The sequence below is a fragment of the Callithrix jacchus genome, chromosome 3 (genome assembly GCF_049354715.1).
Source record: "Callithrix jacchus isolate 240 chromosome 3, calJac240_pri, whole genome shotgun sequence".
In the NCBI taxonomy this organism is placed as follows: Eukaryota; Metazoa; Chordata; class Mammalia; order Primates; family Cebidae; genus Callithrix; species Callithrix jacchus.
The window spans coordinates 37447254-37473002 of record NC_133504.1 but is presented as its reverse complement, the minus strand read 5'-3'; the positions used below and the strand labels follow the sequence as shown (position 1 = coordinate 37473002).

Sequence of the window (25749 nt, the reverse complement as noted above, 5' to 3'; positions counted from 1 at the left end):
AAGTACTTTTGATGAAAAGCTTATTGCTGGGTGGTTGGATGATACATTTGCCCTTATTCTTTCCTCCTCAAGCTGATTGTAGAGCCCATGGTACATTAGTCAGTTTTTAATCAACTTGTCAGGATATAACTAATGGGACATTTTTTTTTCCAGTTGAATTTTCTTTTCTTTTTCTTTTTTTTTCTTGCTCTGTCACCCAGGCTGGAGTGCAGTGGCACAATCTCGCTCAGCTTACTGCAATCTCTGGCTCTCAGGTTCAAGCAATTCTCCTGCCTCGGCCTCTGAAGTAGCTGAGACTACAAGTACACACCACCACGCCCAGCTAATTTTTGTATTTGGGAAGAGACAGGGTTTCGCCATGTTGGCCAGGCTGGTTTTGAACTCCTGACCTCAAGTGATCGCCTGCCTCAGCCTCCCAAAGTGTGGGATTACAGGTATTAGCCACAGCACCTGGCCCAGTTGAATTTTCAAGTGAAGTAAAATAAAACCTTCAGACTCATTATTCATGACTAAGTGATTTTCTTCTTGTTAAACTGATTCTACTTGGTGTGGGTATGCATATTAAAAGAATTTTACGTAGACCACCTCATTAAGTATTTTGAATTAATTCACTGCCCTTCTGCTGAGAAATTCCTGAATTTGGATTTTATCCCAAGGCCCAGTGTCCTGGGATTCTTCCAACAAATTCTTACTATCCTAGTTTCCAAGATATAGTATTAGATCTTGTCACATATTCAGAGCTCTGGCTTTAGCTTTCCTTGGGCCATCTCATTGGTGGACCCGTTGAGCTGCGGGGAAGACCCAGCAGGCACTGGGTGGGGCTGTGTGCACAGCAGCACGACTCCCACACACCAGAGGTGACCAGCCGCAGTCTGTGTCCAGGCTGACACTCTTACAGTGGCAAAACTAAAACATCGTCATTACTAGAAAGTAGAAATCAGGAGTCAGAAGCAGTGATTCCAGACTGGGAATAAGTCACCCGTTTTGCTCTTGTAAAGGCTGATGTATCTGTGACATGCTAACCTCAGAGACCACTGCCTTTGTGTCCACCTTTGCTGTCTAGGTGATCTTTACGGAGCCATAGGCTCTCCAGTGAGACTGACTCGCACCGTGGTGGTAGGGAAGCAGAAGGATTTGGTCCAGCGAATACTTTATGTCCTGACCTACTTTCTCCGTTGCTCTGAGCTACAAGAAAACCAGCTGACCTGGAGCGGCAATCACGGTGAAGGTGACCAAGTTTTAAACGGAAGCAAGATCATGACAGCCTTGGAGAAAGGAGAGGTGGAGGAGTCTGAGTATGTTGTCGTTACGGTGAGGAACGAGCCTGCTCTTGTACCTCCCATCCTACCACCAACAGCAGCTGAGAGACAGAACCCCTGGCCGGCAGAGTTTCCTGAGAGCCCAGAGGGCACTGACAGTAGAGACCTGGGTCTTAAACTTGACAAAGAAGCTCACAGGAGGCCGGAGCAGGGTCCTGAGGCTTGTAGCACAGGGTACCAGGAGCCAGCATCAGACGGTTCCTGGAAACCTCAGAATGGCTTTTGTGGGGATGAAAAAAATAAAGAGTCACCACAAGATGGCTCTTCAAGACTTTGCAGCTGTGAAGTTCTGGGGGCAGGAATGAAGCTGGACCAGCAGGCTGTCTGTGAGCTGTGTAAGGTGGAGATGCCTACGAGACTGCCAGACCGGTCAGTGGCCTGGCCTTGCCCTGACAGACATCTCCGGGAGAAACCTCCCTTAGAAAAGGTCACTTTCCAGATTGGGAGCTCCACATCTCCAGAGTCTGACTTGGAAAGCCGCATGAAAAAAATGGAGGAACGGATGAAGGCCTGTGGCCCCTCACTGGAAGCCAGCGTGGCCACTGATGTGGCTCAGGACCCGCAGATTTCTGGAAGCCCTTTCAACCCTGGCTCTCAGGAGAATGTCTGCTGCCCTCAGAATCAGCCTTTTGAGGGGGATGAAGGCGAGTCTGACAAAGGTTTTGCAGAGGACAGAGGCAGCAGAAACGAAGCGACAGCAGTTGCTGCCGGGAAGCTCAGCCACACTGCCGACTCGGACGCAGCCTCTGCTGGTGTGGCAGGAACCAGAGGGAGGAGGCTGGAGGCAGCTAGAGGTTTGTATGTGAAGGCTTCAGAAGGACCTGTGCTGGAGCCTGTTGCCCCCAAGTGTGTCCAACAGGGTCCTGGCCTGGCGGCTGCTGCAAATATCCCCTGTGGGGATGCCAACAAGAAAGCCATCTGTAGGACTGAAGGAGACATTCCCCGAAATGAAAGCTCGGATAGTGCCCTGGGAGACAGTGACGACGAAGCCTGCGCTTCAGCCATGTTGGACCTGGGTCACGGTGCTGACAGGACTGGAGGGTCCTTGGAAGTAGAGCTGCCTCTGCCAAGGTAAGTCCGGCAGGCTGGGAAGTAGAGGGCACTGAGTTCAAATTCCACTCTCCTGACCTGACACCTGTGATCACATTAGCCACTGTTGTCTGCTTCCCACACAGTTGTTTTTTTTTTTTCTTCTTTTTTCCACCAAACGTTAGCAGTACTATCAATTCTATTACAAACGACTTCCCGCCTGTCCTTCCAAGGATGGTTACTGGCTTAGCACCACTGAGCTCACAGGGTCAGGGGGCTGGTGGTTGTCTTCGAAGCTACTGTGACCCTCTGGGGGACGCTAAGGGATGTGGTGGAGGTGGGGGAGGGAACAGGGAGTTTAATTTTCTGTCAACTGCAGGGAAGGTCCATGGCTGGCAGCAGATGCCTTGCTTGGGAGGTGGTGGGTTACACTCGCTGTGTGGCCTCTCTCCTGCCGACTGGAGCAGCATGAGGTGGTTGGGAAATCGCACCTCTTCTTTAACACTCCATCAGGTTGATTATTTGGTCTGTGATGACTGAAAGCAGTAATTAGAGATTTCTTCTGATCTTCCACACTGTCATTGGCACCACTCTGTGCAGATATGTCAGATTCCTAAAGCCAGGCTTTTGGCAAGAGCCCTTCCTCAGACTTTTTCTTTCATCAGTATTTTGACATAGACTGCCTGGTGGATGTCCAATATGAGCTACAAAAACAAACTCATAACCAGCCATGGATATACTTTCCTTGCCACCACCCCCCCACCTTCCACTTTAAAATACCCCGTTTTCTCCCCCAGTCCCTTCCTTTTTCTCACACCTGTGATCCACTTAACTTGAGGCTTGGTGACATGGACCACCCTGAATCTATTTTGTTTACTTGTGTCACTGGTGTGCTTGTACCAATTATAATGAATGAAGAAAGTACATTTTCAGCTGTGCATTTTATTGGGCAAAATGTTGTTTTAGGTCTCAGAGCGTCAGCACTCAGAATGTAAGGAACTTTGGCCGCTCACTTCTGGCAGGCTACTGCCCCACATACATGCCTGATCTTGTGCTTCATGGGACCAGCAGTGACGAGAAGCTGAAGCAGTGCCTGGTGGCCGACCTCGTCCACACAGTCCACGTAAGTGATCCCAGCATGGACCCTCTGGCTGCTGACAGTTTGTCAGCCAAGGTCTTGGTCGACAACAGGTGTTTAGACTGAAGAGCGACTACTTAAGGATTGTTGATGGAGATGTGGGCAGGGTTATGGGAACCAGCTAGGGCTAGTGAAGCACCTGGGGCCTAGCAGCAACTGGAAGCTAGGAGCACACCTGGGCCTGGGAGAGTAAGGGGAGGGAGCGCGACATCAGAGCCCTGAAGCCTGAGCCAGGACGAGGGGCGAGAGGTGGCCTGACTGCAGGAGCAGCGAGGAGGGGGTGCCTTCCTGCCATCCCTCCTCCCATTCTCTGATCTCTCTCTGGTGCCTCTCATTGGCGAAGCCCAGCTGAAAGCCAGAGAGCTTGGGCACAGCTGATGCAGACACAGCCCTGTGGTGCTTAGAGGTCAGCCTCTTGGGGCCCAGAACAGGACAGAGAAGGGCAAAGAGTTGCTCTGGGGGTGTTTAGGGGAGCAGATAGGCTGGACAAATGGAGTGAACAGCACAGATGGTGATAATTATATGCCGTCACGGTGAGGACCGAAGAGGTGTCACATATGGTTTGTTTTTATTCAATCCTTAAGTTCCTAAAAGTAATTTATTTTAACTGATTTGTCATTAAGTTCACTTTGATGGCGCATGAGGATGACTGTATAAAGATTAACAAGTCTTACTGGAAAATTGTCTTGTGGCTGCCATTAAGTGCTTTGCTGCTATCTGTAGTGCGACAGGAACTAAGCAGTTAAGGAAACTGTCCATCTGATGGGCCTCTTTTTAATTGAGCTGTTTTGGGCAGATGTGCAAAAATAGACCTTTTGTACTGGAAACATTTTGTATCTTGTGCAATAGGGAAAGTCCTCATCACGTTAAGAAAATTGGAATTTGGCCTGTTACCTACCTCTGGGCCAACAAGTATTTTTTCTGAGGTGGAACGAAAGGCACTGCATGTTATCTTTGACCTTGAGCATCTCCTCTGTGAAGACTAAACATGAGACACAGGCTAAACAGGCTAAGGATATTTATGTGAATTGGGAAAAATGTCAGTAGTAAATCAGATGTCCTCATAACATCCCTCAATGAGGAGGGCGAAGAGATGAGGCTAGGACTGTCCGAAGCTGGGGAAAGCCAGCCCAGTGTATACCTGTGTGGTCAAATGTTCCTAACCCCACCCCTGCTTTGTGGTCACACACCACCCCTCACCAGGATATTCCTGGAATGAAGCTATGAAATTGCTTTTGTCTCTATAATATCATAATTATGTAATATAATTTTTCTTCATAGTTGTAAGCACCGTTTATCATTTCAGGTTTACGCGTCAGTGAACCCTGTAAGAACAATGCCCTCATTGTGTAATGCTATCTTTCTAAGTTGTCCAAAACAATGTCTGATGCAATTTCACAGGGTGTATTTATGTGTGTTTAGTAACTTCCTATAACATTAAGGCACCTTTTCTGTCCGCACCTCATGTTTATATTCACACATGCCAAACCATGGGTTTTTTTTCTGCTCTGCTATCATTTTGATTCCTAAGGACACTGGCGTTGCTTATTGGACCTTTCTTCCATGAAGCCCTGTGATCTGTTTCTGACAGAGGTACCAAGAGACTACACGGGAGATAACAGGATTGTCCTCAGTGACATATGCCCTGGATTTACTCACTGACCACTCTGGAAATGCAATCTATTGATTGATAACCCTCCTTGAACTTATCTGTAAAACCATTCATGAAAGATTTTATGTTTTCCATAGGCTGGCAAGTTCTAATTTTTGTGTATTAGATTTTCGTGGTGACCATCTGGCTCTATAATTCTTATATTTGAGAAAACACAACCATGTTTACTCTGTCATTACTCTTCAAGCTTTTTAATATTTCATTTTCCCTTTTAGAAGGGGTGTCTTCACACTGTAGCTTTTCTCATTTCTTTAAACTATGGATTTACCCTGAGAGATTGAAAGTTATTAAGCATAATAACCTATATTGTGTCAAATTGTGGGTACATCCAAAGTGCAGCCATGCATGGGTGTTAATAGGAAATTGCAAAGGGTTCATGAAAATATCTTCAGAAATTTAATATGTTCAGAATATATCCAATTAGCATTAGTGGATTTAATTTTACGTGACATATTCATCATAATGAATTTTGCTCTTGAAGTAGTGTTCTGTTTAAACTGCCTCTCAGACTGGCGCTCTGGTCTATGGCAGTGTTTTTTAAAACACACACACACAAAACAGGCTTACTTTCGACATCCATTTACAAACATTTGTTGAAAATATTTTAGGAGCATTTTTTTTAAACATTATACTGATTTTACTGCTCCATAAAACCTAGCGAATATTTAAATTCTTGATTTTTGCCAGAGAAAGAAGCAGAGATCCAAAAACAAGTATATGACCAGAATCTAGAGCTGAAATAATAGCTTGTTGAAGAAGAAAATTGTAATAAATTGCTTTATTATAACTTGCTTCCAAAACCTATTTTTTGAGTTGGCCACAGTGGCTTATGCTTGTAATTCCAGTACTTTGAGAGGCCAAGGTGGGTAGATCACTTGCGCTCAGGAGTTCAAGACTAGCTTGGGCAACATAGCAAGACTTCATCTAAAAAATAAAAGCATTAAAAAATAAGAAAAAACAAACCTATTTTTTGAATACGAATTTCAGTGTTCATGTAGACTTCAGCAGGCTTTGGTACTTACAATTCTTTTTAGAGAAGGATTTTTAATTCTTTAAAAGCAGTTGATTCTGGTTATTGATCTATTTTCTAGACCTGTGCACAATTTGGATTTTATAATCTGTGTTTTGTAAATTAAATGTGCACCTTTTTTTTTTTTTTTAAAGAGATTGGGGTCTCCCTATATTGCCCAGGCTGGACTTAAACTGGGCCCAAGTGATCCTGCCTCATTCTCTGAATAGCCAGGATTATAGGCACAGGCCACTGTACCTTGCTCTAAATGTACATTTTTATAACTACCAGTTTGGAATTTTTCTCTCATTGAGAGATTGCTTTGTAGAGCTTCCAATATTAAGAATTTTTTGAACTTTTCTTATCCTAGCCTCTTATAAAAGAAAGATATAGTAACTTTATTTCATCTGTTTTCTTTTTTTTTGAGACGGAGTTTCGCTCGTTACCCAGGCTGGAGTGTAATGGTGCGATCTTGGCTCACTGCAGCCTCCACTTCCTGGGTTCAAGTGATTCTCCTGCCTCAGCCTCCTGAGTAGCTGGGATTACAGGCACGCGCCACCATGCCCAGCTAATTTTTTGTATTTTTAGTAGAGATGGGGTTTCACCATGTTGACCAGGATGGTCTCAATCTCTTGACCTCGTGATCCACCCACCTCGGCCTCCCAAAGTGCTGGGATTACAGGCGTGAGCCACCGCGCCTGGCCGGCCTGTTTTGATTTTTATTGCTGACTTTCACATGTCAAGATTCAGAAGTTCTTTAAATATTAAACACATATCCTTATTTAGTCCATATACTACCTCTTTTCTGTCATTTGAACTCTCTCTGCCTCCTAACATATAGGTTATACAGCTGCCTTAAATTAGTGTAAAGTAATATGGTTTCATTTTTTTCTTGCCACATCTTATGCATTCTTTCCTCTGTTTTCCTTTTGACTTTAAATGGAAAGAGAGCGGGGGTGCAAGCCAGCAGCATTCTATGCCTATGACTCTTGAGTAGCCTTTTCCCTCTCCTTTTTCCTCCTCTGTCTGGCCTGTGGCTACCACTGACAGGGATGCTGTTGCGGTTATTATGCTGCAACGCAAGGTGATGGAAGATCACTGACTTAGTGTTGATGGTTTGGGTTTGAGTCCTCATATTTCCACTCCTTTGCTGATAATCTCAGGTAAATCAACTGGCATTGCTAAGCGCCAGAAAAATGTATTTGGAGGAACAGATGAAATATGATTCAGTGGATAGGAAGTTAACTTCTGAAGACAGGCAAACCTAAATTTAAATTATGGTTCACCCCTTAGTGGCTCTGTGGCTTTGGTCAAGTGTCTTTAATTTTTTAATCCATGCTGTGAACAGTACTTATGTCATAGGTTTGGTTTGAAGATTCTGTGAGATAATGTATATCAAGTGGTTAGCACGTTGCTTGGCACACTGCTAAATGCCCAGTAAATGTTAGTTATTAAATATATGTGGGCCAGATGTGGTAGTTCACTCCTGTAATGCCAGAGCTTTGGGAGGCCAAGGTGGAAGGATCCTTTGAGATCAGGCTGGGCAGTATAGCAAAACTCTATCTCGAGATCCAAGATGGCCGAATAGGAACAGCTCTGGTATGCAGTTCCCAGTGAGAACGCAGAAAGTCAGTGACCACCACATTTCCAAATGATTTTTTACTGCCCAAAGACCAGGAGATTCCCAGGCAGAAAAGCACTAGGAGTTTCCAGCACAGCTGTTTCAGCCTGCACAGCAGGTCTCCACACAAAAACTCACACAAATCAGGGTGGCCATTTCAACTGGCACCTGGAATGCCTGGGAGATGGAATTGCCCGTTCAACTGTAAAAAAAAGGGGGCTGAAAGAGGGAGCCAGGTGATCTGGCTTGGCTGGTCCCACCCCAACAAAGACCAGCAATCTGAAACACTCTGGATTGAGAGTTTCACAGCAAGCACAGCTGGACCTGAGACGGTCCAGCTCTGTGAGGGGGAGCATATCTGCCATTACCGAGGCAGTCCACCATGACTAAGGCAGTCTGCCACTACCAAGGTAGTCCGCCATTACCGAGGAAATCCGCCACTACCGAGGCAGTTTGCCATTACAGAGACAGCCTGCATTATTGAGGCAGACCACCATTACTGAGGCAGTTCTAACTATACCTCTATAAAGAAAACTGCAAGGAAGTTAACACAGCAGCTGGGCAGAGCCCATGGCAGCTCAGCAATGCCTCTGCTGGCAGACTTGTGACTAGGCTACCTCCTCACTGGGCAGGGCATGTCTGAATAAAAGTCAGCAGCATGTCAGGAACTTATAAATAAAGCCCCACTTTCCCAAGACAGAGCACCTCGGAAAAAAAGTTGGTTATGAGTTCTGCTGCAGCAGACTTAAATGTAACTGCCCAGCAGCTCTGAACAGAACAGTGGAGCTCACAGCTCAGCAGTCGAGCCCCTATAAAGGACAGACTGTCTTCTCAGGCAACTCCCCAAACCCTGTATTTCTGAAGAGACACCTCATAAAGGAGAACTCAGGCTGACATCTGGTAGGTATCCTTCTGGGACAAAGATAATGGAAGAAGAAACTGGCAGCAACCCTTACTGTTTTGCAGCTGCCGCAGGTGATCCCCAGGAAAGCAGGGGACCTCCTGGTCCTCCAGCAGTCCTACAGCAGAGGGGCCTGACTATTAGAAGGAAAACTAAGAAACAGAAAGAAATAACTTCATCATCAACAAAAAGAATGTCCACTCAGAGACCCCATGCGAAAGTCACCAACTACAAAGACCACAGATAGATAAATCCACAAAAATGGGGAGAAACCAGCACAAAAAAGGATGAAAACACCCAAACTCAGAATGTTTCTCCTCCTCCAAGGGATCACAACTCCTCACCAGCAAGGGACCAAGGCTGGATGGAGAATGAGTCTAATGAATTGACTGAAACAGGCTTCAGAAAGTGAGTAATAACAAACTTCTCTGAGCTAAAAGAACATGTTCTAACCCAATGCAAAGAAACTAAGAACCTTGAAAAAAGGTTTGACGAAATGCTAATGAGAAAAAACAGCTTAGAGAAGAATATAAATGACTTGATAGAGCTGAAAAACACACCATGAGAACTTCGCAAAGCATACACAAGTTTCAATAGCCAAATCAGCCAAGCACAAGAAAGGATATCAGAGATTGAAGATCAACTCAATGAAATAAAACAAGAAGGCAAGATCAGAGAAAAAGAGTAAAAACAAATGAACAAAGCCTCCAAGAAATATGAGATTATGTGAAAAGACCTAATCTACGTTTGATAGGTACACCTGAATGTGATGGAGAATGCATCAAAGCTGGAAAACACTCTTCAGGATATTATCCAGGAGAACTTCCCCAACCTAGCAAGGCAGGACAATATTCAAGTCCAGGAAATAGAGGAAACACCAGAAAGATATTTCTCAAGAAGAGCAACCCCAAGAAACAATCCAGATTCACCAGGGTTGAAATGAAGGAAAAAATGCTAATGGTGGCCAGAGAGAAAGGTCGGGTTACCCACAAAGGGAAGCCCATGAGACAGCAGATTTCTCAGCAGAAACCCTACCAGCCAGAAGAGAGTGGGAGCCAAAATTCAACATCCTTAAAAAAAAGAACTTTCAACCTAGAATTTCATATCCAGCCAAACTAACTGTCATAAGCAAAGGAGAAATAAAATCCTTTACAAACAAGCAATTGGTCAGAGATTTCATCACCACCAGGCCTACTTTACAAGAGCTCCTGAGAGAAGCACTAAAGATAGAAAGGAACAACCAGTACCAGCCGCTCCAAAAACATACCAAATGGTAAAGAGCATTGACACAATGAAGAAACTGCATCAACTAATGGGCAAAACAACCAGCTAGCATCAAAATGGCAGGATCAAATTCACACATAACAATATTAACCTAAAGTGTAAATGGGCTAAATGCCCCAATAAAAAATCGCATACTGGCAAATAGGATAAAAAGCCAAAACCTATTGGTGTGCTGTATCCAGGAAACCCATTTCACGTGCAAGGACACATATAGGCTCAAAATAAAGGGATAGAGGAAGATTTACGAAGCACATGGAGAGCAAAAAAATTAAAAAAGAGTTGCAATCCTAGTTTCTGATAAAATAGACTTTAAAACAACAAAGATCAAAAGAGACAAAGAAGGACATTACATAGTAGCAAGAGGATCAATGCAACAAGAAGAGTTAACAATCCTAAATATATACACACCAAATACAGGAGCACCCAGGTACATAAGGCAAGTTCTAAATGACCTACAAAGAGACTTAGACTCCCACACAATAATAGTAGGAGACTTGAACACTCCACTGTCAATATTAGACAGATCAACCAGACAGAAAATTAACAAGGATCTGGACCAAGCAAACCTAATAGACATTTACAGAACTCTCCACCCCAAAGCCACAGAGTATACATTCTTCTCAGCATCACATCATACCTACTCTAAAATTGACCACATAATTGGAAGTAAATCACTCCTCGGAAAATGGAAAAGAATGGAAATCATAACAAGCAGTCTCTCAGATGACAGTGCAATCAAATTAGAACTCAGGATTAAGAAACTAACTCAGAACCTCACAGTTTCATGGAAACTGAACAACTAGCTCTTGAATGTTGACTGGGTAAACAATGAAATGAAGTCAGAAGTAAAGAAGTTCTTCAAAACCAACGAGAATGAAGACACAACGTACCAGAATCTCTGGGATACATTTAAAGCAGTGTCTAAAGGGAAATTTATAGCAATAAATGCCCACATGAGAAGCAAGGAAAGATCTAAAATTGACACCCTATCATCAGATTGAAAGAGCTAGAGGAGCAAGATCAAAAAAATTCAAAAGCTAGCAGAAAACAAGAAATAACTAAGATCAGAGGAGAACTGAAGGAGAGAGAGACACAAAAAACCCTTCAAAAAATCAGTAAACCCAGGAGCTGGCTTTTGAAAAAATCAACAAAATAGATGACTAGCCATATTAATAAAAAAGAAAAGAGAGAAGAATTAAAGGGATGCAATAAAAAACAATAAAGGGGATATCACCACAGATTCTACAGAAATACAAACTAGCATCAGAGATTACTATAAACAACTCTATGCACATAAACCAGTAAACCTGGAAGAAATGGATAAATTCTTGGACACTTGCACCCTCCCAAACCTAAAGCAGGAAGAAATTGAAAACCAGGAAGAAATTGAAACCCTGAATAGACCAATAACAAGGGCTCAAGTTGAGGAAGCAATTAATAGCCTACCAACCAAAAAAAGCCCAGGTCCAGATGGGTTCACTGCCGAATTCTACCAGACACACAAAGAGGAGCTGGTACCACTCCTTCTGAAACTATTCCAAATAATCCAAAAAGAGGGAATCCTTCCCAAAACATTTTGTGAAACCAACATCATCCTGATACCAAAACCCAGCAGAAACTCAACAAGAAAGGACAACCTCAAGCCAATATCCATGATGAACATAGATGCAAAAATCTTCAATGAAATACTGGCAAACAGATTGCAACAGCACATCAAAAAGCTTATCCATCATGATCAAGTAGGCTTCATTCCAGGGATGCAAGGCTGGTTCAACATACACAAGTCTATAAAATAGTTTACCACATAAACAGAACCAAAGACAAAAACCATGATTATCTCAATAGATGCAGAGAAGGCCTTTGACAAAATTCAACAGCTCTTTATGCTAAAAAGTCTCATTAAAACTAGGTATCAATGGGACGTATTTCAAAACAATAAAAACTTTATGACAAACCCACAGCCAATATCATATTGAATGGGCAAAAACTGGAAGCATTCCCTTTGAAATCTGGCACTACACAAGGATGTCCTCTCTCACCACTCCTATTCAATATAATATTGGAAGTTCTAGCCAGAGCAATTAGGCAAGAAAGAAAGAAAGTGTATTCAATTAAGAAAGGAGGAAGTCAAATTGTCTCTATTTACATATGACATGACTGTATATTTAGAAGATCCCATCGTCTTAGCCCAAAATCTCCTGAAACAGATAAGTAACTTCAGCAAAGTCTCAGGATACAAAATCAATGTGCAGAAATCACAAGCATTCCGAGACACCAGTAACAGACTTAAAGCGAGCCACGTCAAGAGCGAACTGCCATTCACAATTGCTACAAAGAGAATAAAATACCTGGGAATACAACTAACAAAGGATATAAAGACCTCTTCAAAGAGAACTAAAAACCACTGCTCAAGGAAATAAGAGAGGACACAAACAGATGGAAAAACATTCCATGCTCATGGTTAGGAAGAATCAATATTGTGAAAATGGCCATACTGCCCAAAGTAATTTATAAATTCAATTCTATCCCCATCAGGCTACCAAGGACCCTCTTCACAGAACTGGAAAAAAACAGCTTAAACTTCATATGGAACCAAAAGAGACCCCGCATAGCCAAGTCAATTCTAAGCAAAAAGAACAAAGCTGGAGCATCATGCTACCTGACTTCAAACTATCTACAAGGCTACAGTAATCAAAACAGCATGGTACCAAAACAGAGATAGAGACCAATGGAACAGAACAGAGGCCTCAGAGGCAACACCACATATCTACAACCATCTGATCTTTGACAAACCTGACAAAAACAAGCAATGGGGAAAGGATTCCCTGCTTGAGAAACAGTGTTGGGAAAACTGGCTAGCCATGTGCAGAAGGCAGAAACTGGACTCCTTCCTGACACCTTACACTAAAATTAACTCCAGATGGATTAAAGACTTAAACATAAGACCTAACACCATAAAAACCCTAGAAGAAAACCTAGGCAGAACCATTCAGGACATAGGCATAGTTAAAGACTTCATGACTAAAACACCAGAAGCATTGGCAACAAAAGCCAAAATAGACAAATGGGATCTAATTAAACTCCAGAGCTTCTCCACAGCAAAAGAAACAGTCATTAGAGTGAACCGGCAACCAACAGAATGGGAAAAAATTTTTGCAATCTACCCATCTGACAAAGGGCTGATATCCAGAATCTACAAAGAACTAAAACAGATTTATAAGAGAAAAACCTATTCAAAAGTGGGCGAAGGACATTAACAGACATTTTTCAAAAGAATACATGTATGAGGCCAACAAACATGAAAAAATGCTCATCATCACTGGTCATTAGAGAAATACAAATCAAAACCACATTGAGATACCATCTCATGCCAGTTAGAATGGCAATCATTAAAAAATCTGGAGACAACAGATGCTGGAGAGGATGTGGAGAAATCGGAACACTCTTACACTGTTGGTGGGAGTGTAAATTAGTTCAACCATTGTGGAAGACAGTGTGGCAATTCCTTAAGGACTTAGAACTAGAAATCCATTTGACCCAGCAATCCTATTACTGGGTATATATCCAAAGGATTATAAATCATTCTATTATAAAGACACATTCAGACATATGTTCACTGCGGCACTGTGTACAATAGCAAAGACCTGGAACCAATCCAAATGCCCATCAATGATGGACTGGACAAAGAAAATGTGGCACATATACACCATGGAATACTATGCAACCATAAAAATGATGAGTTTGTGTCCTTTGCAGGAACATGGATGAATGTGGAAGCCATCATTCTCAGCAAACTGACACATGAACAGAAATTCAAATGCTGCATATTCTCATAAGTGGACATTGAACAATGAGAACACATGGACACAGGGGAGCATCACACACTGGAGTCTGTTGCGGGGGACTAGGGGAGGGACAGCTGAGGGTAGGGAATTGGGGAGGGATGACATGGGGAGAAATGACAGATATAGGTGATGGGGGGGGATGAAGGCAGCAAACCACATTGCCATGTATGTACCTATGCAACAATCCTGCCTGTTATGCACATGTACCCGAGAACATAAAGTCCTATAAAATGTGAAAGTGCTTTGTAAATGATACAGCAATACATCATGTTTTTCATATGGGAGAGGAGAATGACAACCCTTATTTTAGTAAAATGAAAATTACTGTCAGAGTTAAGAAAGCTATATGCATATATATGCATATGTATTTAAAGTTCTCCTAACTAGTCAATGGCCTTGTCAATCTCAGGGGCCTACTGTTGGGGATGACTGAACAGAACCTGTACACACATTCATTGAGTGCTAAAAACATTCACTTTCACTCTGCCCAGGAACAGACTGGACAGGGCAGGCTCATCAAGACCAAAATTAACACTACATTTTAATGTTTTTTTTTTAAATCAACTGTGTTGTAGGGCTTCAAGCATTTTACAAAATAATTTATAAGATGAAGTAACCATTGGATACAGCAGCCTCTTCCATTTAATTTTAAGCATAGCAACAGATTGACTCCAGAAATATCATGCAGGAATCAGTAGCACAGATAGAGAGCTTTGCTAAAAGCCTGGCTATGATATATATATATGCTCATGAATACCTAATTAGTCCATGCAGCACAATCAACCTGTAGGACTATAAAAGAACAGCAAGCCCCTTCAAATGGTAAATCATTACTTAAGTATCTCACAGGTAACATTAAATACCTCAGGTCAGCAACAACCTTACCGTTTCTTTGTATCAATAGGATACAAAGAAAACATCTATGTAGGACAAATCTGCTATTTCGGAACATCTCTTGTTTTCTTTTCCCCGATTGAATAATAAACATGGCAGTGCCTCGGGCTTCTGGCACTGTCTTCTGTAGCCACAGCCCTCAGTGCAACACCACCTATGCCCATCAGCCTATGGAGCATTTTTAAAACTACATATTTTGACCTATAAATGGGTTTTGATTACCAGTTTTTTAAAATGATATAGAACTAAAATGATTACACATAATTAGGCTTATTGATTAGTGAAACCTTTGTATTATGTGTGTTTGTATTTATAAACACATATGCACACATGTCACACTTGTATGCAAATGGCATGTCCTGCCAGGCCATGATGTCATGTAAGCACATATGCCAGGTCATGGTGTTAAAATGTATTTCTTATCATGGATTGTGGTAAAAACAAATAAAATAACTGATCTCTAGGTATCCCCGACTCCAATCTGAAATCATTGTGATTCTCTCCCCTTCTCAATGTGACTAGTCTTTGTTAAGTTCTTTTGATCTTCCCAAATGGCATCCCTGTGTCCACTTTACCCCTTTTGTTCAGCTTGTACAGTGCTGCAAGAGGACTTTCTAAAGCATGAGACAATCATTTATTCTTTTGCTTGAATAGCTTCGTATTTTCTAAGAAAATAAACTATAAACTTCTTAGCCGGAATTGTCCCTTTTATGTCCTTCAAGTACACACATATACCCTGTATCTCCTCTTATGCCCCACTCACACTATTTGCCATTCTGTAACTAGTCCACCTTTGCTCACACCTATCTGCCTATCAGATTATACTTTCTTTGCCTACGGCACAATTGAACACACTTTCTTACATTTTTGCAGACCCATTTCATAGGTTGCCTCTTCTTCAAAATAATTCCAGGCACCATGTCCCTGTTCTGTTTCAGATGTCTTCCTCTCACAAAGGCTGCAGGCACCTTGAAGCAGAAAGCAGGGACTTAATTTCCCTGTATATCCCCAGCACCTTGCCTGGTGCCTGGCACATAGAAAGTGCTCACTAACGTTAGTTGACTCTTCTCCATAAAACTGGGGTTACAGCCATGTGTGTCTATTACTACAGAGTATCCGTTTTTTCTGAAGTAAAGAAAAAAGGGAGATGGCCTTTCTTTAAAGAAATATGAAGGGGAAGAATCAGATATTTAGACATGATGCCTGTGGCTCTATGTGTTCATTGTCTTTACCTAAAGGAGAATAAACATTTATTATAAGTTTCTTGGGCCTCATGTCTCTTGCATCGTATCAGAGTTAGACACATGTCTAATTTTGATGTTTTTCCCCAAATTTTTTACTACCTACAAGATATTTGAACACCTGTACCATTCTCTGCAAAAAAAAAAAAAAAAAAAAGCTATGAACCCTCTCTCGTTTTACTGTGGAGTTGCACATCTCATCACTCAACTTTATTCTGATAACCCTTTCTGACCTTGAGCACCTCTTCTCATCTTCAGACTGAATTTTACCTCAGCAAGCGGCCAGCCTGACAGTACAGCTATTCCAGAGGCCACATACTGTTATCTTCAAGGCCACGAGCTACATTTGGGCATGAGCCTGGTGAGCACATAGCACAGATAGACAGGAGGTCAGGCGTTTTTTCTGCATGCCTCCAGACCATTTTGCACACTTTGGACCCTTCCTTTTTTCCCTCTACCCCCAAGTCTTCATGCTGTCTTCATGTATACCTACTGGTCCCAAGGTCCAAAATGATTGATTTTCCTCTTGTTCTTCTTTACCTCATTACAACTCTTAAGCCTTTAGTGACTGACATTAAACCTGTTTCCAAGAGAAAAATTTCTGATAAGCAAATGCCTATAGAGTTATGATAAGGTCATATATGATTGTTACCCCTTCTTGTATTTTCATGTGTTAAAAATATCTGATGCACTAGAAATCTCCAGTGGTGGTACTTCAGGTGGTCGGGATAACTCTTGTCACTTGATGAGGCAGAGAAGCTGGAGATGCTTTTGGGGTAGAGTGGGGAGAATCACACCTCAGAGATTTATCTGTTGAAAAATACTTATCAGGTACCTTTTATGTGCTTGGCACTGTGGGTATAGCAGTAGTCAAAATCTGAGGTAGAATTAGCTGGGGTGTGGTGGCTGTGTGCCCATGGTCTCAGCTACTCAGGAGGCTGAGGTGGGAGGATGATTTGAGCTCTGGAGGTTGAGACTGCAGTGAGCTGTGATGGAGCCAGTGCACTCCAGCCTGGGTGAAAGTGAGACCCTGTCTCCCCCTCCCCCACCCCACACCCCACCTAAAAAAAAAGATCTAACGTGGGAAGATTCCAGCAACATGTCCTAAACTGGTATAGATGGCATGCCTCCCCTCTAAAACTATACAGTGATGGATAAAACATCACCATCCTCATTGCTGCCCCATTGTTATAATTCCTGTCTATGTGAAAAAATTGGAAATCCTTTTGTGACAGAGATGAATAGAAATCTAAACCAAAGCAGTAAGCATGAGCTGGTCCTCCAGGATTTCAGTTTCGATACAGGTCCAAGGAATTTGGTGCTGATGTTCTCAGATTCACCCAAAGATGAGAGATTGTGGTCTTACATGCACATAAGGCTTGAGACCTGGAATCAAGCTGCTTACCTAAAGCCTGGAGTTTCAGATAACTATTCTTCCATGAAAAGGAGACTAGAAATCGCCAGACATTTGCAGTGAAGCAGCAAAGAAACAGGCTGGAAACAGGTCGGGGAAAATAAAGTCACCCATGAGAAATCAAAACCCCTGGTCTGTGCTATTTGTGGGTTTCAGGTCCAGATTTATTCTACCCAAGTGATTTGCGAATCCCTACCCAAGAAATAAACATAAAAACCAGGAGCATAGAAACCTTTAGGACTCTGGCAGAAGAAAGCACACTACTTTAGACACTTTCACAACCACAAACTCATGAGATTCATGTAGGAAAATGAAACATTGCTCCAGTAAGATAGGCCCACATTCAGAAATTACAAACATATGTGGGAAACTAGGAAATCATGAGCAGAGAGCAAGCATATACAAGCAAGAGAATTAGCACTCCTCCAGTCAGCAACAACTAGTAAAGAAGCTATGTTTAAAATGTTTACGGTAATAAAAAGAAGGAATTGGGACCTTAAAAAAAGAGAGGTCAATGATAACTGATCATTTAGATTCATATAAGCACTAAAAAGAACTTCTAAAATGGAAAAACAATACCTGAAAATAAAACTCCTGGGATCGGTTAAAGAACAGAGCAGATTAAATACAGCTAAAGAGAATTAGAATTTGAAATGGAGGCTACTTAAGAAATTATCTTTTTGAGCTCTGAGACAAAAAGACATGAAAAATCTCAAAGAACAAGTAAAAGATGTGGAGGCCTGAATGAAGAGACTTTATAGCATATGCAGAAAGATAATAGAGAACATGAGAGAAAGGAATATTTGAAGAAAGAGTAGCTGGAATTTTTCAGGTTAAATAAGCAACTGTAGGGAGAATATAAACAAATTCACACTTAATAACTGAAGATCAAAGATAAAGAAAACTCTTAGAAGTAGCCAGAGAGAGGAAGACATGGCATCTCTCCTCAGGGAGTTTGCAATCTAACAGGAAATACAAAAAAATAAATAAGCAGTGAAAACAGCGTGGTCAGGTGCGTGGCAGCAGGAGGCCAGAGTGCTGAGGATGTGCACACAGGGTGGCTATGGTAAGGACGCAGCTGCAGTAGCAGAGTGAGAATGAGAAGCAAGGAACGGTGCAGGGGATAGCATGGTTCTTCCAGGGAATTGAAGCCCCTTTCCCTGATGACCCCTTCCTTCAGCATATCTCAGAGCCGGCTTTGCCACCGTCAGGAGGTCTGTCTGTCCCCTCTTCAGTAAAACTGCTATCAGGAATGTCTAGTCAACATGTAGTTAAAAAAAAAAATTCTAGATGACTTTATATATTGGAAGAGATGGTTTAAGAGGAATGAGTGATAACCAGGTTTCTTTTCTCTGAATGGATTTGAAACTGAAAGGGTTTTGTGGTTTTTTACATTTTTTTAAAAAACTGGTCTACAATTTACACACCTCTGCAGTCCTTTTAGTGGCTCTTAGCCATCCTAGTGGAGTAGGTTGGCCAAGGACTATCTTGCACGGCCTGAATCTTCAATTCCAAGACTATGAAAGATGCAGTTATATGGGTGGGTCTTCTCCTCTGAGAAGGCAGGAAAATACCAAAGGGGATCGAGGACCTTCAACTAAGAGTAATGCTGAGAAGGTGACTGTCATTGCATTCATCATACTGGGCTCTTTGCATGACTCACTAAAGGCCTTTCTTGAAGCTATGTAAAGGCTAATATTAAATCATGGTGCTGTAACATAATGAGAATCATTGTGGAAAGGCATTTTATCATGTAGCATCCTCTTATTCAAGTAAAGTTTAATAAATGTATAAAACTTACCAGAATTATATAAAATGATTAACAAATGGGCAAATGAAGCCAAAGAATCATGTATTTTATTATCCAGAATATCTCAGAGAAAAACATAGAGGGACATGCTTCCAGTTACCTGAATCATAAGTTGCCTGTTCCCTTTGTATTTTAAAGAGGCTTTCCAGTGGCTTATCCCTGATAGTTAAACCCACACTGTTATAACTGCTGTGCTGATTTCAGAGCTGGTTATGAATACAGAAGTCTCCACGCTTCTGCTTTCTGTAATACACATGTGGGCTGAGACATCTTTGAAGAATGATAAAGGGTCAGTGTCAAGCAGCATAAAGATGGGGAACTTCTGTAGCAAAGTGCATGATGGAAGTAGCTGTGTTTCCTCCTAATGACAGTGAATTCAGACCATCATTCACACTTCTTGCACTCTTGTCTTCTAAGGGATTTCTACCCCGATGTAGTCCTTGGATTTTATAGAGAGGGCTTGGCAGACTCATTGGGCTAAAAGTTGGAAACACTTGTGAGTTCCTAGACTCTATTCCTTACATACCAAGATACTTAATATGCTCTTTATATATTTTTTTGTCTCAAATGTCTTTATCTGTAAAGTAGTACTGTATTCTTGCCCCCTCTTCCTGCAGGAGAAATGGCATGATGAATTAATAAGTGGTTAATGGGAAGCATATATGTAAGAACGGCATTTCCTCACTCTTCATTGGGTTAAAAATGGATAATCACATGAAATATCAGTCATTTAAATGTGGCACATAGAAAAGAAATATATTAATTATTGTGCATTGGAGGTATAATATGCCAGAAAAAAAAAAAAGGAAAGGCACAGATGACTTAATAGGAACTGGGGTTGTATCCAAAAATAAACCATTTACTAAAGCTAGATTATGTATGATATTTTGCACATGCCCAGCACTTTGTTATGTTTCTTTCAAAAGCTACAGAAGAAAAAGAAATGTGATTTAGCTCCTTGAGTTACTTATAAAATCACTGAGTAAACAAACATGTGAAATCAAGAACAAGTGAAGACACTGTGTGATGAAATGCCTAAATGAATGGTGTGGACAGCAAGTGTTCTCAGAGGTCAAAGGAAGAGCAGTGCAGTGCATGGGGGAAGTTTTCCAGGGCAAGGGGTGGACCCAGGCCAGGTCCTTGAGGAATTGTAGACTTGAGACGGGGTGGCAGGGAAAGCATTCTGGGCACAACCTGAGGGAAGAGCAAGAGTCTTTTTGGCCTGGAGAAGGAGGCTGTATTAGTCCCATTTTCACATGGCTATAAAATACTGCCCAAGACTAGGCAATTTATAAAAGAAAGAGGCTTAATTGACTCATAGTTCTGCATGCTGGAGAAGCAAGTACCTTCTTCACAAGATGGCAGGAGAGAGAGCGAGCGCATGTGAGGAAGTACCACACTTAAAACCATCAGCTCTTGGCCAGGTAAAGGGAGGTGGATCACTGGAGGCCAGAAGTTTACAACCAGCCTGGCCAACATGGCGCAACCCCACCTCTACTAAAAAAATACAAAAATTAGCTGGGCATGGTGATGTGCCTGTAGTCCCAGCTACTCGGGAGGGTGGGGCACAAGAATCACTTGAGCCTGGGAAGCAGAGGTTGCAGTGAGTCGAGATCGTACCACTGCATTCCAGCCTGGGCAACAGAGTAAGAGTCTGTCTCAAAAAAGAAAAGAAAAGAAAAAATATTGGCTGTCATGAGAACTCACTATCACGAGAACAGCATGGGAAATCGCCCCATGATCCAATTTCCTCCCACCTGTTCCCTTCCTCAACGTGGGGATTATAATTTGAGATGAGATTTGGGTGGGGACACAGAGCCAAACTATATCAGGGTCTTACTGGAACTGAATATTTACAGCTTGGGTGGGCCAGGGTGGTGAAAAGCTGTAAGTGTGGAAGAACAGTTTTAACTTAACGGTTTGGGTGAGGTATGCTAGCATAGATCTTAGAGTTGGTGAGAGAAAGGATAATGTGGTATTTTAGGAAGGTTGAGGTTTTAGATAAAGTACATACTCTAGGGCAGCGTTGTCCACAGTCACACTATTTGTGAGCTCTGAGTTTGAGGTTTTAGGGAACACGGTCAATACAGAGAGGGGGTGATTCAGGAGAGCAGGACGAATGTTTGAGCACCGAAAGTGTTAGGTTCTGTTTCAACACATCTTTCTCACAGAAAACTTGTACTTTAAATGGCATTTAAGCCTCACAGAAACTCTGAACTAAGTACTATCCCATTTTACAGACATAGCAACTGAGGCCCAGATTGAGTTGCTGAGGTCCCACAGCTGCTAAGTGACAGTGTTTGTATTCAAGCCCAGTCTGACTTCAGAACCCTTGCTGTCATCTTATCGGTGCCCTTTGCTGACTTATCCACAGCTCTTGCAATTCTCTAAACATTGTAGACATTTCTTGTTCGTGGAAGTTTAAGTAAAGCAGAAGTCATGTGTATGTGAATCAAGGCAGCATACTTTGTGTATGCAGCAATCTGACATAAAATCTTGAAACTGGAATGTCCTAGGCATTTAACACTCCCAGGAAATGGACCCACACATCCTTAGAAGCTACAAGTTAACCAGGCTTATCCTGTTGATTCAACAAGCTGTGATAGCAAAGAAAACTCAGTAATCTTATAAAGATCTATAAAACAAGGCCTTTCATTTGTTAATCTATCTTGAGAAACCTTCACAGGAAAGTAGTTTGGGTAAACGAGATGTTGACAAGGTAGAACTGAATAAATGATGGTTTCTAACTTCTCATGTGAGTGCAGCAAGAGGAAAATGATAATGGCATATGGCCTCTACCTCCTTTTTCTCTGGAGACTGGCCCTCCGCCCTAACAGTTGTCTGCAGCTCCCTACTGATCTCCAGTATTATTCTGTCCTCAAGTCCCTGTCAGAAGTTTCTGAGTTACCCAGTCAAGTTTCTGTGGAGGCAGGTAACCTGCTAGCAGTGGTCTGGTGAGGGAGGCGGGAAGGTGCCAGGCTGGCAGCTCTGCATTGGTACCCTGGCTGCCTTTGGACACTCAGTGTGGTGTGGGCATTCAGGAGGGTGGTGAAAGGGCAGTGCTTTTCTCAGATGAGGGAGGAAGTGCAAACACATTGCAGATTCATTCTGAGAGGATAATTTGACAAATTCTTTTTTTTTTTTAATTCTTTTTTTTTTTTAAAGACAGGGTTTCGCCATGTTTGTCAGGCTGGTCTTGAACTCCCGACCTCAGGTGATCTGCCCACCTTGACCTCCAAAGTGCTTGGATTATCGGCGTGAGCCACCGTGCCCGGCCCGACAAATTCTTTGTATGGAAAACTTACTTCAAAATTGATTCTCCTTAGCTTGAGAGAGAAGAGGGAAATTGATGTATGTCAGTATCCATCAGGTTTGCAAAGTTTCTAAAACAGCCATTTTAAGTGGAAATGACTATATTAAATATGAGTATTTCTCTCAGATTTTCATTTGGAACTCCTACATCAGAGGACCTGATTAATCTGAGACAATAATGGTTTGCAGGAGAACTTTTAAAAAGGTAACAATACAATGTGGACTTTTTGGTTTGTTTTTCTAGAGATATTTAGTCAAGAAAAAGACTATTTTAGTCAAAAAAAGAAAAAAACCCTTTGGGAAAAAGATTTTAACATTAGAAGAGGAGTTGTACCAAGTAATCTTACTAAACCAACAGGTATCCAGATCGTATTTCCCTTTTCCTTAAGGTGTTTGGGAGGCCAAAGTGAGGCTCACCATGGTTCAGTTGTCGGCATTGGGGTACAGCCACGCCCCTCCTTCCTCTTCCTTTTCTTTAGTCCCCATGCCCAAACTCCAGGTCCTAAGAATAGCAGATGGTGGATCAGGCTTTTCATAGGTGTTTAAATCAGTCATTCTTAGGTTAGCATTTTTTAGAGTACTTAATTTCTTAAAAATACTGCTACATGTGGGCCCGGTGTGGTGGCTCACGCCTATAATCCCAGCACTTTGGGAGGCCGAGGCAGACAGATCGCAAGGTCAGGAAATGGAGACCATTCTGGCTAACACCATGAAACCCTGCCTCTACTAAAAATACAAAAAATTAGCCAGGCATGGTGGCACGCCCCTGTGGTCCCAGCTACTCAGGAGGCTGAGGCAGGAGAATCGCTTGGAGCCAGGAAGTGGAGGTTGTGGTGAGCTGAGATTGCACCACTGCACTCCAGCACTGGGTGACAGAGTGAGATTTTTGTCTCAAAAAAAAAAAAAAAACTGCTACATGTATGTTACTGCAAATTAAGTGTATGTGTGAAACCTGCTATGCACATGAACTTGATAAAATTGTGAACTTTACTTACTTGACAGATTTCACTATTTACTAACTTCTATTAAGGTATGGCCATAAGAAATAGTATTATAAAGAAGCATACATGTAAGTCAGTGTTTGTTTATTGTGGTTCTATAGATGCCTAAAATTAGTCTTCCCAGCCAGGAATGGTGATTTACGCCTGTAATCCCAGCACCTTGGGAGGCCAAGGTGGGTCAATCACTTGAGGTCAGGAGTTCGAGAGCAGCCTGGCCAACACAGTGAAACCTCATCTCTACCAAAAATACAAAACATTAGCCAGGCGTGGTGGCAGGTTCCTGTAATTCCAGCTACCCAGGAGGATGAGGCAGGAGAATTGCTTGAGCTGAGGAGGTGGATATTGTAGTGAGGGGAGAACGCACTGCTGCACCCCAGCCTGAGTGACAAAGAGAGACTCTTTCTCAAAAAAAAAAAAAAAAAAAAAGTCTTCCCGTAAGAGAAATGTTAAATTGAATTCCAGCACATAAGGTGTGTGCAGGTATGTATTTCTGCGACAAATCCAAACATAGTTTTCTGGATCTTAGAGTTCTTTAAATTCCGAAAACCTAGAGGTTGACTGATAAGTCTGTTTACACTGACCACTCTCTAATGGGGAGGAGTTTCCTTTGGAAAGATTATCAGAAATCTCCAGTCACCAGAACTTCAGCTTCAGCAAGTTCAGGCCTGATCAGGGATGGCCAGCGGTGGCTCCGGCGCCCTTTGCATTGTAACTAAAGTAGTTGATGCTTTCCAGCATTCATTTCTTTTTCTTGAATATTTAGACTCCTCCCTAGTTTCTTTAAAAGTTGTTTATTCTTTAGTTAATAAGTAAGTAGCTACTATGTGATATAATTAGATGGAGGCAATTGGATTAATTCAGGGAATTGTGTGGTATGTATTTAGTAGCCTGAGAATGTGTAATTCTTGGAGTATTTTTTTTTTTAAGCTGCTCTTTTGAAAATGTTCTGCTGGTTCTTTTCTGTTCCTGGGGCCTGCATGCATGACAGTCAGCGATCCACGCTGTAGGGAACACAAGATGCTCATCAACTCTTGTCATTTGCTTGTGTTTTAATCTGCTTCATTTTCATTCAGCAAGTAACATTTTTCAAATGCCAGCTCCTGTGCTAGAGGCTAAGGATGCAGAGAGAAGATTTGTCAGTTTGCCTCCATCTTTAGACTTACTATTCTTTAGTCTTTACTCAAGTTTCTGCCTCTTTGCTCCAGTGATTTAAAAATTACTGTGAGCCTATAGCCCCAGCATTTTCAGAGGTTGAGGCAGGCAGATCACTTGAGGCCAGAAGTTTGAGACCAGCCTGGCAAACACAGCAAACCCTGTCTCTACTAAAAATACAAAAATTAGCTGGGTATAGTGGTGCACACCAGTGTTCCAGCGACCCAGGAGACGTGAAAATCGCTTGAACCCAGAAGTCAGGTGTTGCAGTGAGCCGAGATTGCACCACTTCACTCTAGCCTGGCAATAGAACAAGAATGCCTCAAAAAAATAAATAAAACAAGAAACTCTAGAGGCCACATATAGTGGCTTACATCGATAATCCCAGTTCTTTGGAGGCAGAGGTGGGAGGAGCACTTGAGGCCAGGAGTTTGAGACCAGCGTGGGCAACATAGCAAGACCCCATCTCTTCAAAAAAAAATTCTTTTAATTAGCCAGGTGTGGTAGCACATGTCTGTAGTCCCAGCTGCTTGGGAGGCTGAGGCAGGAGGATCACTTGAGCTCAGAAGCTGGAGGTTACTATGAACTGTGATCAGACTTCTGCACTCCAGCCTGGGCAAAAGTAAGACCTTGTCTCTAAAACATAAATAAATAAAAAGACTTGTGCTCATTTTTCATGTTTTTACATGAAAATTCTGCAAGCCTAGGTTACATCAATAACAAAAAGGGGCAGAGAGGTTGGCTCAATTATTTTAAAAGTAACTAAGCAGGTAAGAGTTTTAGAATCTTCCATCCATCACCTTCCTAGTATGGTGCTTGGCTCTTATTCCAGCAATTAGTTGCTTAAAACAAAGCCCTTTATGTTGGCAATGATACCATATAATTTATAGTCTATGCCCTGTTGGATAAGGGGATTGGCACACTTTTCCCTTCCCTATCACTGCAGTGGGAAGATCATTTAGAAGACTAAGTTTGATTTGAACCTAGGGCCAAATTACCTACTGCAAATCAATCCTCCTCCTCCCCCTTCCCCTCACAGAAGCCAGAATTCACTGTGAAAGGTGACAGGTGTATGTTCAACTCATTGTATGTTGACATATGGTCAAT

At 42.1% G+C, this 25749-nt stretch overlaps 2 protein-coding genes across 20 annotated transcripts in view; one reads left to right on the top strand and one right to left on the bottom strand.

The window, feature by feature from the left end:
• The window catches only part of SPMIP2 (sperm microtubule inner protein 2), a 181868-nt gene that overhangs the window by 22637 nt on the left and 133482 nt on the right, over positions 1 to 25749 (bottom strand). The window lies entirely within an intron of this gene.
• The window catches only part of FNIP2 (folliculin interacting protein 2), a 146496-nt gene that overhangs the window by 108282 nt on the left and 12465 nt on the right, over positions 1 to 25749 (top strand). For 13 of the 18 annotated variants that reach the window (XM_035292783.3, XM_078366354.1, XM_035292781.3 and 10 more), the window contains 2 exons: positions 1064 to 2390; positions 3315 to 3471. In XM_035292783.3, the coding sequence (XP_035148674.3) occupies positions 1064 to 2390; positions 3315 to 3471 (1484 nt within the window). Of the gene's footprint in view, positions 1 to 1063; positions 2391 to 3314; positions 3472 to 22346; positions 22548 to 22616; positions 22754 to 25749 lie in introns of those variants that run through there. The other 5 variants (XR_013532841.1, XR_013532838.1, XR_013532840.1 and 2 more) reach the window with 2 other exon arrangements.